The 15,814-nt window shown below is 40.8% G+C and overlaps 1 protein-coding gene across 9 annotated transcripts in view; it reads right to left on the bottom strand.

Annotated features, from left to right (window-relative positions):
- cita (citron rho-interacting serine/threonine kinase a) overlaps positions 1-15,814 on the bottom strand; it is a 217,920-nt gene that overhangs the window by 15,387 nt on the left and 186,719 nt on the right. For all 9 annotated transcript variants that reach the window (XM_060843752.1, XM_060843750.1, XM_060843753.1 and 6 more), the window contains 7 exons: positions 15,461-15,596; positions 15,067-15,206; positions 8,492-8,584; positions 7,595-7,703; positions 6,531-6,659; positions 4,598-4,678; positions 2,733-2,811 (listed from right to left, as the gene is read on the bottom strand). In XM_060843752.1, coding sequence (XP_060699735.1) covers positions 2,733-2,811; positions 4,598-4,678; positions 6,531-6,659; positions 7,595-7,703; positions 8,492-8,584; positions 15,067-15,206; positions 15,461-15,596 — 767 coding nt within the window. The remainder of the gene's footprint in view (positions 1-2,732; positions 2,812-4,597; positions 4,679-6,530; positions 6,660-7,594; positions 7,704-8,491; positions 8,585-15,066; positions 15,207-15,460; positions 15,597-15,814) is intronic.

Here is a 15,814-nt window from a genome sequence, read left to right on the forward strand (position 1 = left end):
CATATTTTCAATTTCCAGGACACTCTGCTACTGCTAGCTAGTCATATGACTGGTGCTTGTAAACTGTCAGTGCAAAACAGCATTCACTCTCTCTTAAAGGTACAGCACATCTTCAATTTCATAACAATACAAACAGCATTCTGTAACTGTACCTGTCGACAATGTACCTGACTAATGCATGAAATAAACTATTGAGATACTGCTCCCCTCCCTTATGTCTCCAGCTGTTAACCCAGTTACTGTACTTCCTGAGTGTTGTTCACTTTAACTTGTAGTTGTGTTCCTTAAAAGTATAATCTTAAATGAAACAATATTAAGCATATCAGACTTTCCCATTTTAGCCAATGTAAAAGCATTTGTCAAATTCTGTAGAACCTGTCTGGTCAGAAAAAAATGAAAACAGTATACCCTGGAAGTTCAAATTCTGTATCTTGCTAAATCATTAGAATAACTTTTTAAAAAAAACTAAAAAGTAAAAAAGATACACTAACATATTCTAATTACTTCCCCCTCTCTCCAGGTCTCTGCCAACTGTGCTCCCATATTTTGCTTTCCAGTTCAGAGTCCTTACTATGAACAAGGGCTCAGTAGCCTATGAAATGAAAGCAGCTTCAAGTTGCAGGATTCTGGATGTAAGCCACAAGCTGGCCAAACAACAACCAGGAGGGTCAATGAGCAGAATGGGCTGCTCAATAATGGCAATGATCAGGACTTGCAATCCTATGCCACAGCTTAAACATAGTTAACTTAAAGAGAGGACTTGCTATGATTGAGTCTGAGATGTAGCAGAACAACTTATGTGCCTGGACTACAAAATGTGGCAGCTTACAGCAACTGAATAAATCTGCACTAGGTGTCTCAAACTTCATCAGTAACTTGCTTAAGAGCTGGAGACGTAAGAAAGGGGGTGCAGTATTTCAACAATTTGTTCCATGCATTAGTCACATGTCTTAGATAGGTACAGTTACAGAATGCAGTTTGAGAGCTGATTGGGTACAAGTCAAGGTGAATCCAGATGTGAGACAGAATGTGAAATAATAGATATTGATACTGTCCAAGAAGTATGATGTATTTACTACCTGTGCAGATAAAGGTAGAGTTTGTGAAAGGAATAACTAGAATATGGATGTGGTGCTGAGGAGCACTTTCAATAATGAGCATCCTTAGAAACAGGGTTCAGTGTCTTTTAAGGTATGTTCCCCAGTTGGTGCCAAAGTGAGGGGCATCTTGAGCAGACTCAAAAGGATATTAGAGAAGGAGGGAGAGAATCCACTCACAGTGATCTACAGGGCAGAACATGGGCTAAGATGGTATTCTTCACAGATCACTTGTGGTTGCTAGGGCCATATCCTACAATGTAATCCAGAAGCAGTTTTCCTTCTGCAATGATGGCCTAACAGCCATAGCCACATTTTATTTTGTTGAATACTCAAATCTTCATATTGTCTTTATGTTGAGGACAGGTGAGAAGGGCAAAATTTTTACTTTAGCTATACAGAGTGCTGGCTAGGCTACACTTGGAGGATTATGACCAGCTGTAGGAAGGATGTCTTGGCCTTGAAAGGAATCCAGCATAGATTGATCAAAATGATACCCAAACTCTCAGGGTTCAAATTAAAAAGAAAAATTTCATAACATAAAGGAATGATTTTATTAAAGGGTTTCAATTAAATGTAAGGGCAATGGATAGATGTGCACAGTATAAAAAAATGAGAGCCAAATCCTTCAGGATTAAAATTAGGAAACACTTTTATACGCAAAGGATATTAAAAGATTGGAACACTCATCTGTAAACAGCATTTGATGCTAAGCTTTAAAGTTGTTAATTTTGAAATGGAGATTGACAGATTTATGCTAACCAAAGGTAGGGATGTCGGGTATATGATGTTAGGTTGCAAATCAGACAATCTCACTGACTGGTAGGACAGATTTGAGGAACTAATACGCCTACTTCTATTCCGATGTTCTCAGGACTTTTTCTTCTCATGTTGGCTTTTTTTTAAAGATGTGTTTTCAAACTGGCTACTTAAAGTAGATTGGGTTTAATGTCTCTACAGATTTTGTTTTGGAGTAGAGGGTGGTGGGGGAGAAGAAAGAAGAGAAGAGAAGATGGTGGAAAACAGAACAGGATAAAAGAGAAGGCAAAACCCTGGTAAAAGGTGCCCTTTTCACTGTTATGTTTTCTCTGGTACAAAAGATGCTTAACCTTCTTAGGGAAGTGCACCATCCCAGTATGATTCCTTTATAATGTGTTTTTGTGACGCTGGTCAGCCCATGCAATGTCAACATCCAGTGAAAAACTATATTTTCCAACGTAAAACACAGTGCTGTAAATCTGATAACATGCCCATTAGATTATCATCCCTTGGGTTGGCACTCGATGTTCAGTTAATGAAAATCTAAGATACTGTCTGGAAGAATTATATTCTTTCCCACAAAGATAAAATATTTGAACAAAAATAGTAAAATAATTAAAGGAAGACAAGTCAGTCAGAGTATCTTCAGCCATGTTCAGAATTTGTTCATGTAGAAAATTTAGCAAAGGGTTGGTCATTGTCTGACAATCAGGTCAAATAATGTCTGACCAGGCTTTCTGCTGGAATATAAGGTTACTGCCCAACCCAACAACCTTTAGCCTGTTAGTGTGCACTTACAGTTGAAAATCAATTGAAAAACTTCATTTTAAATGGATTTCTCAACATTGATTACAACCAATTTGATCCAGGACTTACCTGACTGAATTGCGACCTTGAATCTCCAAAACCTCTACTGAGTTGAAATGAGTTATAAACAGGTAAGGTTCTCTGTAAGCTGAAACAATCACAAATACAGCACAAGTTGAACTGTCCAGCTGGTTCATTTACAGACTATTGGTGAAATAATAGAGGTTACTAACCAGAATTGCTTGCAATGCGTTACTATGTGCAATCTTGGATGAACACCAAGATTAATTTCCACTGTGAACATCAAATTATATATAAAGTTGCAGTCAACTACTTTGTATTCTTGCAGAATAACAAATTATGGGGTCAAAGCATTCTTAACTACAATTTCTGCTGACTCCTGATAAAATTAATGGTTGCAGGGCATATAAACATTAATGAATTTATAAACTCACACAAATAGGGGCAAATTTTTATTTCGCCCAAGATAGTGGAAAGATTACAGTAACGTGCTGCAATAAGAGTACTTTTGGTTTCGGCAGCTTTTATATTTAAAAGCAGGTGGTTGAGTTTCTTAAAGTTATGAAAACTGGGCAGTCAAGTGGAACTGCCAGGTCCAGCAGGCAAGTGTTCATTCAGCACTGTTGCGGATCAATATGAGCAGAGTGCTTCCTCACTGTTTTTCCAAGGAAACCTGCTAGGATCTCTCACCGTCACCTCCAGCAATCTAATCTCACTCCCTAATCAGATCCCTCTCCTTGTTCTTCAGCTCTAAGTTGACTTGCCCACCAGAACTTCTCACATGTCACAGATTTTTCTGTCCAACAATCAACTAGCCTCTTAATTTGACTAACTGTAAGAAGAAAACATTCAAATAAAGTCTTGCTGTTAATTTGCTGGGACTCCCATGCTCCCATGCATTGATACAAGTCCTTACTCTCTTCCTGCAATTATCTGGTTTGCATAACTTACGCCACAGAAGCAGGTTGTTAGGCCAATCTTTTATGCTTGGAATGAGCCTTCTCCCATTTTTCTTCATCTAACTACCAGCATTTAATTTAATATGCTCATTGAAAACAAGCCTATTAACTAATCATCATGGTAGCAAGTTTGGCATTCTGAATTCTTTTGGGGTAGAGAAGGTTTTTTTTTAATGTGTGACTTTCATGTATTTATGCTCCCTACTTTTGGTCCCCATGGAAATGTCTTCTCTAAATTTACCCTTAGAAATAATTTTGTGACTTTAACAACAGTTTTCTGGTCATTTCTTAATATGTTCTTTTCGAAAGACAGCACTTCCCTGCTGACGCTTTTCTGAGTGCTACAACCTTGAACAACTTCTGTCATCTATTGTACATCCTTTAGGTACTTTTCTCACTGTTCTAAATTCTTTCTATTAACATGGAGACTAGAACTGTGCAGCGTTGTCTAAACAAGGTTTGATACAAGTTTAAAAATATTTCTCTGCTTTTCAATAACTCCCCTGAAATGAACCTCATTGATATGATTTTTGTTAATGCCTTATTAACCTCTGTCACCTCTTGTTATGAGTTTTGTATCTGAATCCCCAGATCCCTTTGTGCCTCTATCCCATTTAGATTTTTAATGTCCAAGCACCACATGGCCCCTTTATTACTCCTACCGATATGTAATATCTTGTACTTATCTGTATTCAAATTCATTAGCTAAAATAAATGCTATTCTGAAGTTTATTAATGCCTTCTTAAAGACATTAGTAATTGCAGTCTTCCTGATCATTTATGATGTCTTGCAATTTAGTGCAGCCTGCAAGTTTTGAAAATATTGAGAATTTTGAACTCCAAAAATCAATCATTTTCAAGCCATCCTGATTCTTACACGATACCCGTTTCTAGAACTTTGCTCTCAGAAACTCCAATATACAATTTTGGAAAAGACAATGAATACACACTTACCAAATGCTAAAGGCAAACGCTTCCACTTCAAGTCATCAGTGCGACTACGCCTTCCATATGAATCAACGATGACACCAAATTCTATTGAGAGTTAAAGAAGATTGACTAAGACAGTGACTTTTGAGTGGTGAAATTGCCCAAGAATTCTACTAAATGCTAATGACAGAGTGCATAACACAAGAAACATGCTCTGAACAGAGTATAGCTCAAGGAGTCCAGACATATAACTTTGAAATATACATCTATTTCTATAAAATTTATTCGGTAACTAACAAATTACTTGAGTTATGAAATTCTCAGTAACAGTGATTTTGGAAGGACTTATTATTGTTGAAACATTGCACAAAAGAGATAACACGACAGACCAAAGATAATTATCTCCGGATTACCACCGGAGACACTTTCAAATTAGTGTAGAGTAAATAAGATTACAGATCTAATGTGTGCCTTAAAAAAAAGGAGAGAGGGAGAGAAATGGGATCCATTACCTCAGGCCTGAGAAAGAAAGCTGTTCTGTTAGGACATGCTTCATTTTGACATGCTGGGACCAGGGTCCTGGCAAATCACATTCCTAGGGCTGTAGATAGAACTTTAATCTAATGAATTTTGAGGCGGGGGGAGGGAGAGGACTGGAAATAGTGGATTCAATTCAATGGGAGTTTCAAACAACAAAAACACTAAAAATGGGCATACAGGTGCACAGTAATGTAGAGATGAATAATAAAATATGACAGGAAGTGCAAGAAGCATGAGCAGAAGAGTGTAGCAGAAATCAGAGTCAGAGTAAACAGTAATAGTAGAAAGTCAAAGCTTGAGCCTCTTTATATCTGAATGCATGCAGCATTTGTAACATGGTAGACAAGTTGATGGCACGAATAGACATAAATAAATATAAATCTATAGCTATTACACAGAGGTTGCTGCAGGGAACAAGACAGGGAATTCAATATTCAAAGGTATTCAACATTTTGGAAGAATGAAAAGTTGAAAAGGGGGTGGGACAATTTTTTAAATCAAGGATCAATGGAGTGATGAATTGTGATATGGGTGCAATAAATTGTGATGTGCAATTAGTTTGATTGGAAATAAGAAATAGCAAGGCAAAGTCATGGTTGGGAATTATATATTTAAGACCCTGAAAATTTCCTCACTATAAGGATAAAGTAAATCAAGAAATAATGAAACAAGCAAGAAGCACACTGCAATTTTAATCTGTATAGTGACTGGACAAAACAAAACCAAAGTTCTCAACTTAAACAAGGGCAATGAAGAGTAATTACAGAGGTATGAATAAGGACTTTGTGAAGTGCATTGGGAAAACAAATAAGGGGAAGGTAGAAAAGCTGCACCAGACATTTAAGATGATATTTCATAGTTCAGAAAAAAATGATTCCAGTCAGAGGAGGACTGGCTGAGCAGAACGAACTACCTGTGGTCAATGCAATCAAGGAGAACATCCAATATAAAACTAAGGCTTACAATGTGGCAAAAACTAGTGGTCGGCCAGAGATTTGAGAATTCTTCAGGACTAACGGCACAGAAAGCTAACAAAGGCAGAGTTAAAAGTGATTTTGAAAGTAAATTAGCAAGAACTTGGAGGTAATTTCATCTGGTGTGAAAGTGTTGACTTATCAAGAACAGCTAAACAGGTAAGAGTGAATTAGAGTTTAGATATTTAAATGTAGATCTGATGCAGAAAGCTACCATGATAAAAAGGAAATCTTTACTTTCCGATGTTCTGTACCCATGTTCCGATGCTTCCATTTTCTTGCAAAATCGCATAACGTATTAGAAATTTAGCATTTGCATGTCAGGGAAATAAATTGCCGGTGCATCACCATGCACATCAAAATGCTTTCTCTCAACTATAAATGTTTCAAGGCAAGAATCTTTCTAAAAGAAAGAAGGGCACATCAATGAGCTCATTATTTACCATGGAAGCAGAGCAGAAACTCCTCCTTTTGCCCACTGGTATTCACCTGAGCAATGGCAATTGGGAAACTGTGTGAAGATGCAGCAAAAATAGCAGAGGCCAGGGTCATGTCATTCTTATCCAGAAATTCTGCAGGCAGAGACAGAGGCAAATTTATAGCTCTCAATGATCAGGAATCATTGTCACATTCACCAGAACAATAAATACAAGCTCTTTTAGCAAACAAAGGTTTTCAATGAAATTATTCTAAACATACACGTAAAGGCTATCCAACTCTGCAAGGATCTTTTTAAAAAGAATTAAACATATTTGAACATATAGAATGAGAGAGCAGAGGAGCGTGCAGTTTACAAGTCCAATGTTTAGTCAATTAGTCTAATCTCACATTGCTCACTCACCATACCTTGTAATAATCCTCATGTTCAAGCAGCTATCTAAATGCAATAAATATGGATACATTAGAATAACAACTACAAAATCTTAGACTTCAAGGCTCTGGTGGTCAACTTGATGGATTCTGGAGCACTGACTTGCATTGGTGAGGATAGTTCACTGCCTGGTTTAGTTGCTTGATCTCAGGTGTGAGATCTACACAATTGCTCAGTGTTCCCAGACAATGAAAAGGAGAGAAAGAAAGAGTTAATTTGGGTTCCTTTGGCTGCAATATTTTGACACCTGCTGGAAATTGATAAAGTCAACTTTGAGAGTAATGCTCTAAAAATGCTGAATAGTCTGCCAGTAATTACTACTGTACATTATGACAAACAGTGACTTGGTCAAGTTAATGAAGGATTGTGGTGTCCTACACCCAGAAATAGTCAGCAGTTCCAGCAGAGAAGGCAGAAAAATGGAAAGTTTAGACAATACTTTTCATTGATTATTTATACCCAATGGAAGTGAGATTAACAATAGAAGGAAAGGAACTTCACCACAGTATGTGTATATTTATATCAATATTTCTATATTAATAACAAATACGCTCAGACCAGATATTGTACAGATGAGATATAGGCAGAACTATTTTGCAGGAATTAGTCCATCTGTTATAAAATTGCTGTTCTTACCTTCCAGCGTATAGTGCTTCATCTCTATCTCGTAGAACTTGTTGGTACCAATGATGATGCTATACCCAGTGAACTGGATACAGCTGCAAGGCTCAGATGTTTCGATCTCCTGTAGAGAGCAAAGGGGATGAAATTAGTGATTTGGTGCATTTCAATAAATTACAAAAACAAAAGGGTTCAAATGCTCAAGAGGAAACAGTGGAAATTTTTATAATGACTGCAAATAGTACAAATGCTACCTCCAGGAGGCCTTGCAGCAAGTTAGCTAACTAATTTAGATATTGAGCAAGGGGGAAAGACAAGTACCAAAAGGGAACAAAAGATGTAATGTGAGGAAGCAAGCGGCTCAGTCACCTATACCCTGGGGTGTATTGGCAAGTAGCTGAGACGAAGCACAAAGGGAGCCAGCCAAGGTAAAATTGTTCCAGGATTTAGAATTACAAATAAATGCCATAAAGTAAGACCATATTCAACTGTTGTTTCCTTAATCCAATGGCCAGGTGTGCTGAGAATAGTTGCCAGGGCAGTACAAATTGACATGAATTAAATGTGGGGCATTCTGTGGGATGCATTGGCATTACTGTGCATGGAATGTGGGGATGTCAGCAGTGTATTCATGGTCAGTTGACATTACCAATCCTGTCTGTATACTTTCAGGAGGTGGTCAACCATTTCAGAGTTCAGAATAATTACTAGTTTTTTAAAAATTTATTAAATTTACCAGTTCTCAAAAATATGGTACATTGGCCAGATCTAATACTTTAAGAATGTATGACAGATTGATAACAGTTGGCATGTGGGAGAATTCCAAAGCATAGCATGTTCACAGTAAATGGAGTAATTATTCTTATTCTGGGTTTTTACAGGTCTTTTTATTCATTGCATTAAAACACTCACTTTGCGAATGGCGAAGCTGTCAAGCCCATCGTTATAACGCAAGATGCACACTTTGTTTGGCATTGCTGCACAGATACATGGTTCAACCTCAATCTGCAAAACACAAAATATCTACTGGATAAAAAAAAACATGTTAGTGGTATTTGAGAAGCTGAAGGAAAGTGCCTTATATTTGAAAATAGACCAGAATTTCCCAGCATCTGAGGAGCAGACTTCCGACATCCCCAACAGTACCCTTCCACTGACACTCTCTTTCGTTTGGCTGAACTGGTCCTCACCCTTAACAATTTCTCCTTTGAATCCTCCCATTTCCTCCAGACCAAACGGGTAACCATGGGCACCCATATGGGCCCCAGCTATGCCTCTTTGTCAGCTACCTAGAACAGTCTATCTTCCGGAGTTACACTCCTACCTTTTCCTCCGCTGTACTGATGACTGCATTGGCACCACCTCGTGCTCCCGCGAGGAGGTTGAGCTGTTCATCAACTTCACCAACACATTCCACCCTGACCTTAAATTTACCTGGACCATCTCTGACACCTCCCTCCCCTTTCTGGACCTCTCCATCTCCATTAATGATGACTGACTTGACACTGACATTTTTTACAAACCCACCGATTCCCACAGCTCCCTGGATTACACCTCCTCCCACCCACCTCCTGCAAAAAAATGCTATCCCGTATTCCCAATTCTTCCGCCGTATCTGCTCCCAGGAGGACCAGTTCCACCACAGAACACACCAGATAGCCTCCTCCTTTAGAGGCCACAATTTCCCTTCCCACATGGTTGAAGATGCCCTCCAACATCCACATCCTGCACCTCCGCCCTCAGACCCCACCCCTCCAACAGTAACAAGAACAGAACCCCCCGGGTCCTCACTTTCCACCCTACCAACCTTCGCATAAACCAAATCATCCGCCGACATTTCCGCCACCTCCAAAAAGACCCCACCACCAGAGATAGTTTTCCCTTCCCACCCCTTTCCGCCTTCCGCAAAGACCATTCCCTCCGTGACTATCTGGTCAGGTCCATGTCCCCCAACAACCCACCCTCCCATTCTGGCACTTCCCCTGCCACCGCAGGAACTGTAAAACCTGTGCCCACACCTCCTCCCTCACCTCCATCCAAGGCCCCAAAGGAGCCTTCCATAACCAAAGTTTCACCTGCACATCCACCAATGTCATTTATTGTATCCGTTGCTCCCGGTGCAGTCTCCTCAAAATTGGGGCGACTGGACGCCTCCTAGCAGAGCGCTTTAGGGAACATCTTAGAGACACCTGCACCAAACAAGCCCACCGCCCCATGGCCCAACATTTCAACTCCCCCTCCCACTCTGCCGAGGACATGCAGGTCCTGGGCATCCTCCACCGCCGCTCCCTTATCACCCAACACCTGGAAGAAGAACGCATCTTCCGCCTCGAAACACTTTAACCCCAGGGCATCAATGTGGACTTCACCAGTTTCCACATTTCCCCTCGCCCCAACTTACCCCAGTTCCAACCTTCCAGCTCAGCACTGTCTTCATGACCTGTCCTACCTGCCAATCTCCCTTCCCACCTATCACCTCCATCCCCACCTCCATTCACCTATTGTACTCTTTGCTACCTTCTCCACAGCAAACCCCCCCCCCCCCCCCCCCCCCACCTTTTATCTGTCCTCCCTGGAGGCTCCCTGCCTCTATTCTTGATGAAGCGCTTTTGCCCGAAATGTCGATTTTCCTGCTCCTCAGATGCTGCCTAACCTGCTGTGCTTTTCCAGCACCACTCTAATCTAAACTCTGGTTTCCAACAACTGCAGTCCTCACTTTTGTCTAGAATTCCCAGCTGCAACCTTATCACAGCTATCCAAGACATAATGTTTGACTATGGCTAGAGTGATTTCAGTATGATGGCAGGGGTAGAAGCCTCATTGCAGGGATCCAGTAACTGGTGGCATAATCAATAAATGTAAATCTTTAGGAAGTTAAAAGAAGCCTGGAACACATAAATGCATCAAGAATCAATGCCTCGGTTTCAGAAAGTTGTGCCATGAATAACTTGTGTTTAAATAGTCTGGTAATACCTATTCATGAACGCAAAACTAAATGCAATGACATTCAGTTTGCAAAGAAGCAACCCTTAAGGGAAATTGAAGTTGCGTAAACAATTCAACACTACCCTCTCATGCACCTCCCAAAAGATTTGCTGTTCCCCTACAATTGAGGTGCAATCTGAGCAGAACCAGTTAAATTCAGTCAGACAATAGGCCAGTGTTTGAGTCTTTTGGTTCAAGAATTCCAATCCATATTTTTAAATGAGCAACCTGGTATTCTGCCATGAGTGGAAATAATGAGCAAGCTTGCTAGTACAGTGTCAGTGGAGCTCTGGGACAGGAGCTCAAAGTTAGATGTTTTATCAAATTAGTTCTCAATTTCAACAACCACTCACTGCCCTTTCCTTCCTGTAAAGGTACATTGCAAAATAAGGCTGTGTTGTCCCCATCAATTCCTACAACATAAAATTGTGTGGAATTTGACAGACTTTGAACCACATTTTTACGGGAAAGCAAATACAGTAAGGGGAAGTGAGAGAAATGTAACAAGGATAGGAATCCAATCGTCCTGCCAAAATTAATTGCACAACCTTGTTGTAATCCTTTCACCCTCAATCTCACATTTGGCCAGTCAAACTGACAGGCTGGTAATCTATTAACCTCCAAAATAAGTGGCAAAAAGGCCAGTGCCAGGATTCCATGGACTTGACCCTGGTGATCAGGGAGGGATGGATGAAGTGATTGGAGCTTGGTAGGGATGATGCAACTACGGTAGTGATCAGGCATGTTACCATGACTGGCACAGCAGAGACCAAAGCCTTCCTTCAGATGCTGGGAGAAACACACTTAATAATTTTGGCCAATAAGGAGTTTTGCAATAGGCACAACTTTCTCAACTGCTAGATCCTGGTTCCATTTCATTTGTGGGCTTTCCAAAAATGGGAAGAACACGTGACAACTGTTACACTGAAATCAGCCTCCCAATCACACAGAGAACCAAGTTTAAAATAGATCAAGTGTTTTAACAGACCACCCATTTCTATAGATACTGCTGGACTATAAACACAGAATGGGGCAGATTCTCATTTTAACTTTTACAAATTCACTACCTTCAAATGTTCAAATTATTTAGTTAGAGATGTCATAGGATTGGTTTTGCTGCTGAAAGAGGTGATGTTCTTGTATTTGCCAATAACATACACCAGATCCTAACTCCTTTCCCAAAAAGCAACAAATCTCTGCCCACAGTGAATATTTAGATATCCAGATATGTAAAAATTGGGATGCCTTCTGGAGAAGGTGGGACCTGTACAAGAAGGATGGGTTGCATCTGAACTGGAAGGGGACCAATGTACTGGGTGGAAGGTTTGCTCGAGTAGTTCGAGAGGGTTTAAACTAGTATGGCAGGGGGAGTGGGAACCTGAGCTGTATACCGGAGGGGAGAGTTGATGCAGATGAGGCAATAGCAAGAAGTAGACCAGCTAGTGGGAAGGGTTTTCCTGGGAAGGAACCAAGGGATCAGTTAAAGTGTATTTGCTTGAACGCAAGGAGTATCAGGAATAAAAGTGATGAACTTAGAGCATGGATCAGTACCTGGTGCTATGATGTTGTGGCTGTAACAGAGACATGAGTTTCTCAGGGGCAGGAATGGTTGCTGGATGTTCCAGGGTTTAGAACATTTAAAAAGAATAGGGAGGGTGGAAAAAGAGGAGGGGGTGTAGCACTACTAATCAGAGAGGGTATCACAGCTACAGAAGCTTCCATTGTCGAGGAAAATCTGCCCACCAAGTCAGTATGGGTGGAAATTAGGAACAGCAAAGGAGCAGTCACCTCGTTAGGGGTTTACTATAGACCCCCCAATAGCAGCAGGGAGATGGAAGAGAGCATAGGTTGGCAGATTTTGGAAAAATGTGGATGTAGTAGGGTTGTTGTAATGGGTGACTTTAACTTTCCCAATATTGATTGGAACCTCCTTCAAGCAGAAGATTTGAATGGAGCTGTTTTTGTAAGGTGTGGTCAGGGGGGTTTCCTAACTCAGTACATTGACAGGCCGATGAGGGGAGAGGCCATTCTAGACTTGGTGCTCGGAAACGAGCTGGGGCAGGTATCAGATCTTGTGGGGGGAGAGCATTTTGATGAAAGTGACCACAACTGCCTCACATTCTACATAGCTATGGAGAAGGAGAGGATTAGGCAAAATGGGAGGATATTTAATTGGGGAAGAGGAAACTATGATGCGACTAGACATGAGTTAGGAAGCATGGATTGGAAGCAATTGTTCCTTGGTAAAGGCACTATAGACATGTGGAGACTGTTTAAGGAACAGTTGTTGCAAGTGATGATAATAAATATGTCCCTCTGAGACAGGCAAGTGGTAAGATAAAGGAACCTTGGATGACGAGAGTGGTGGAGCTTCTCATCAAAAGAAAAAAGGTAGCTTACATAAGGTGGAGGAAGCTAGGGAGAAGCTCAGCTCTAGAGGATTACAGGCAGGTGAGGAAGGAGATCAAAAATGATCTGAGGAAAGCCAGGAGGGGGCACGAGAAAGGCATGGCAGAACGGATTAGGGAGAACACAAAGGCATTTTACACTTATGTGAGGAATAAGAGAATGGTCAAAGAGTAGGGCCAATCAGGGATAGCATAGGGAATTTATGTGTAGAGTCTGAGGAGGTAGGGGAAGCCCTAAATGAGTTTTTTGTTTCTGTCTTTACGAAAGAAACGAACTTTGTAGTGAATGAAACCTTTGAAGCGCAGGTGTGCATGCTGGAATGGATAGAGATAGAGGAAGCTGATGTGCTGAAAATTTTGTCAAACATTAAGATTGACAGGTCGCCAGGCCCAGATTTGTCCTCGGCTGCTTTGGGAAACAAGAAATGCAATTGCTTCGCCACTTGCGAAGATCTTTGCATCCTCGCTCTCCACTGGAGTCGTACCTGAGGACTGGAGAGAGGCAAATGTAATTCCTTGCCAAGAAAGGAAATAGGGAAATCCCCGGCAATTACAGACCAGTAAGTCTCACGTCTGACGTCTGCAAGGTGTTAGAAAGGATTCTGAGGGATAGGATTTATGACCATCTGGAAGAGCATGGCTTGATTAAATGCAGTCAGCACAGCTTGGTGAGGGGCAGGTCATGCCTCAAAAACCTTATCGAGTTCTTTGAGGATGTGACTAGAGGATTAGGGTCGAGCTGTGGATGTGGTGTATATGGACTTCAGCAAGGCATTTGATAAGGTTCCCCATGGTAGGCTCATTCAGAAGGTCAGGAGGAATGGGATACAGGGGAACTTAGCTGTCTTGGTACAGAATTGGCTGGCCAACAGAAGACAGCGAGTGGTGTAGAAGGAAAATATTCCACTACTGTGGTGAGTGGTGTTCCACAGGGCTCTGTCCTTGGACCTCTACTGTTTGTAATTTTTATTAGTGACTTGGATGAGGGGATTGAAGGATGGGTCAGCAAGTTTGCAGACGACACAAAGGTTGGAGGTGTCATTGACAGTATAGAGGGCTGTTGTAGGCTGCAGCGACATTGACAGGATGTAGAGATGGGCTGAGAGGTGGCAGATGGAATTCACCTGGATAAATGCGAGGTGATGCATTTTGGAAGGTCGAATTTGAAAGCTGAGTACAGGATTAAGGATAGGATTCTTGGCAGTGTGGAGGAACAGAGGGATCTTGGTGTGCAGGTACATAGATCCCTTAAAATGGCCACCTAAGTGGACAGAGTTGTTAAGAAAGCATATGGTGTTTTGGCTTTCATTAACAGGGGGATTGGGTTGAAGAGTCGTGAGATCTTGTTGCAGCTCTATAAAACTTTGGTTAGACCGCACTTGGAATACTGCTTCCAATTCTGGTCGCCCTATTATAGGAAAGATGTGGATGCTTTGGAGAGGATTCAGAGGAGGTTTACCAGGATGCTGCCTGGACTGGAGGGCTTATATTATGAAGAGGGGTTGACTGAGCCCGGACTTTTTTCATTGGAGAAAAGGAGGAGGAGAGGGGACCTAATTGAGGTATACAAGATAATGAGAGGCATAAATAGAGTCGATAGTCAGAGACTATTTCCCAGGGCAGAAATGACTAACACTAGGGGTCATAGTTTTAAGCTGGTTGGAGGAAAGTATAGAGGGAATGTCAGAGGCAGGTTCTTTACACAGAGAGTTGTGAGAGCATGGAATGCATTGCCAGCAGCAGTTGTGGAAGCAAGGTCATTGGGGACATTTAAGAGACTCCTAGACATGCATATGGTCACAGAAATTTGAGGGTGCATACATGAGTATCAGTGGTCGGCACAACATCGTGGGCTGAAGGGCCTGTTCTGTGCTGTACTGCTCTATGTTCTAAATATCTTATTCCACACAGAGGATGCAGTTATCCTTATTTGGCAGTTAGTTAAATCTTACAGCCATCCGTATGTTTACTCAAATTAAGATCACTGAAAATCCTGAATGGGAACAGAATCTTCAGTAAAACTAGAGAATACTACACCAAGTTTAAAACAGATATCTGTAAATAATAGTGGTTAAAAGTTGCAGTGGTGCTCACTTTCCCTGCTGCAAACAGGTGGCATCCTTTCAGGCTGTCAAAGACTGTAGGTACAAGCTCAGGTTGGCCTGGCAGGTGAGATTGAGCTAACGACTGTTTCACCTTCTTAACATCCACCAGACAGAGGGTTCGCTCATCTCCTGCCAAGCAGATAAATGAAATAAGCTATTAGAATGTCTCTGTAGTATGAGGGGTGTTTTGGAGGTATTTAATTGAGAGATTTTGTAAATCCAATTTTAAAAAAAAGTTCAGTTAATAAAGTTTAAAACACCTTAAAAGACAAAACATATCTGGTCAACCTAGTTATGGACACTTGGCACAACACCAGCTTTCTGAAGTTATTACTGAGCTGGTTTTATTATTGCTTAATATACTGAAACAAATCCATAAAAACCTGCAATCATGACGAGTCGTTCAAGCTCCTTCAGGATATGAAGCTGGAACACTGACCCCACACCAGGGATGTGAACCAGGGAGTTCTTCACAACATTTAATGAATATAGACCTTCCTCTGTACCAACCAGCACAATCTGTAGATACACAAAGTCATCTCTTCTCAGATAAAGATAGTGTAAATATATTCTTCAATAACTTACCGCAATCAGATATCAAATAACAATTATATACTTGATCAGAGTGAATCCCAAGTCAAGTTTGCTTTATTCCAGCAGAAAATTATGAATATAGTCACCATCAATAGATATATAATAATAATTTTAATTTATAGAGCATCATTAATATAATAAAA

This window comes from Hemiscyllium ocellatum, chromosome 24 (genome assembly GCF_020745735.1).
Source record: "Hemiscyllium ocellatum isolate sHemOce1 chromosome 24, sHemOce1.pat.X.cur, whole genome shotgun sequence".
NCBI classification, from domain to species: domain Eukaryota; kingdom Metazoa; phylum Chordata; class Chondrichthyes; order Orectolobiformes; family Hemiscylliidae; genus Hemiscyllium; species Hemiscyllium ocellatum.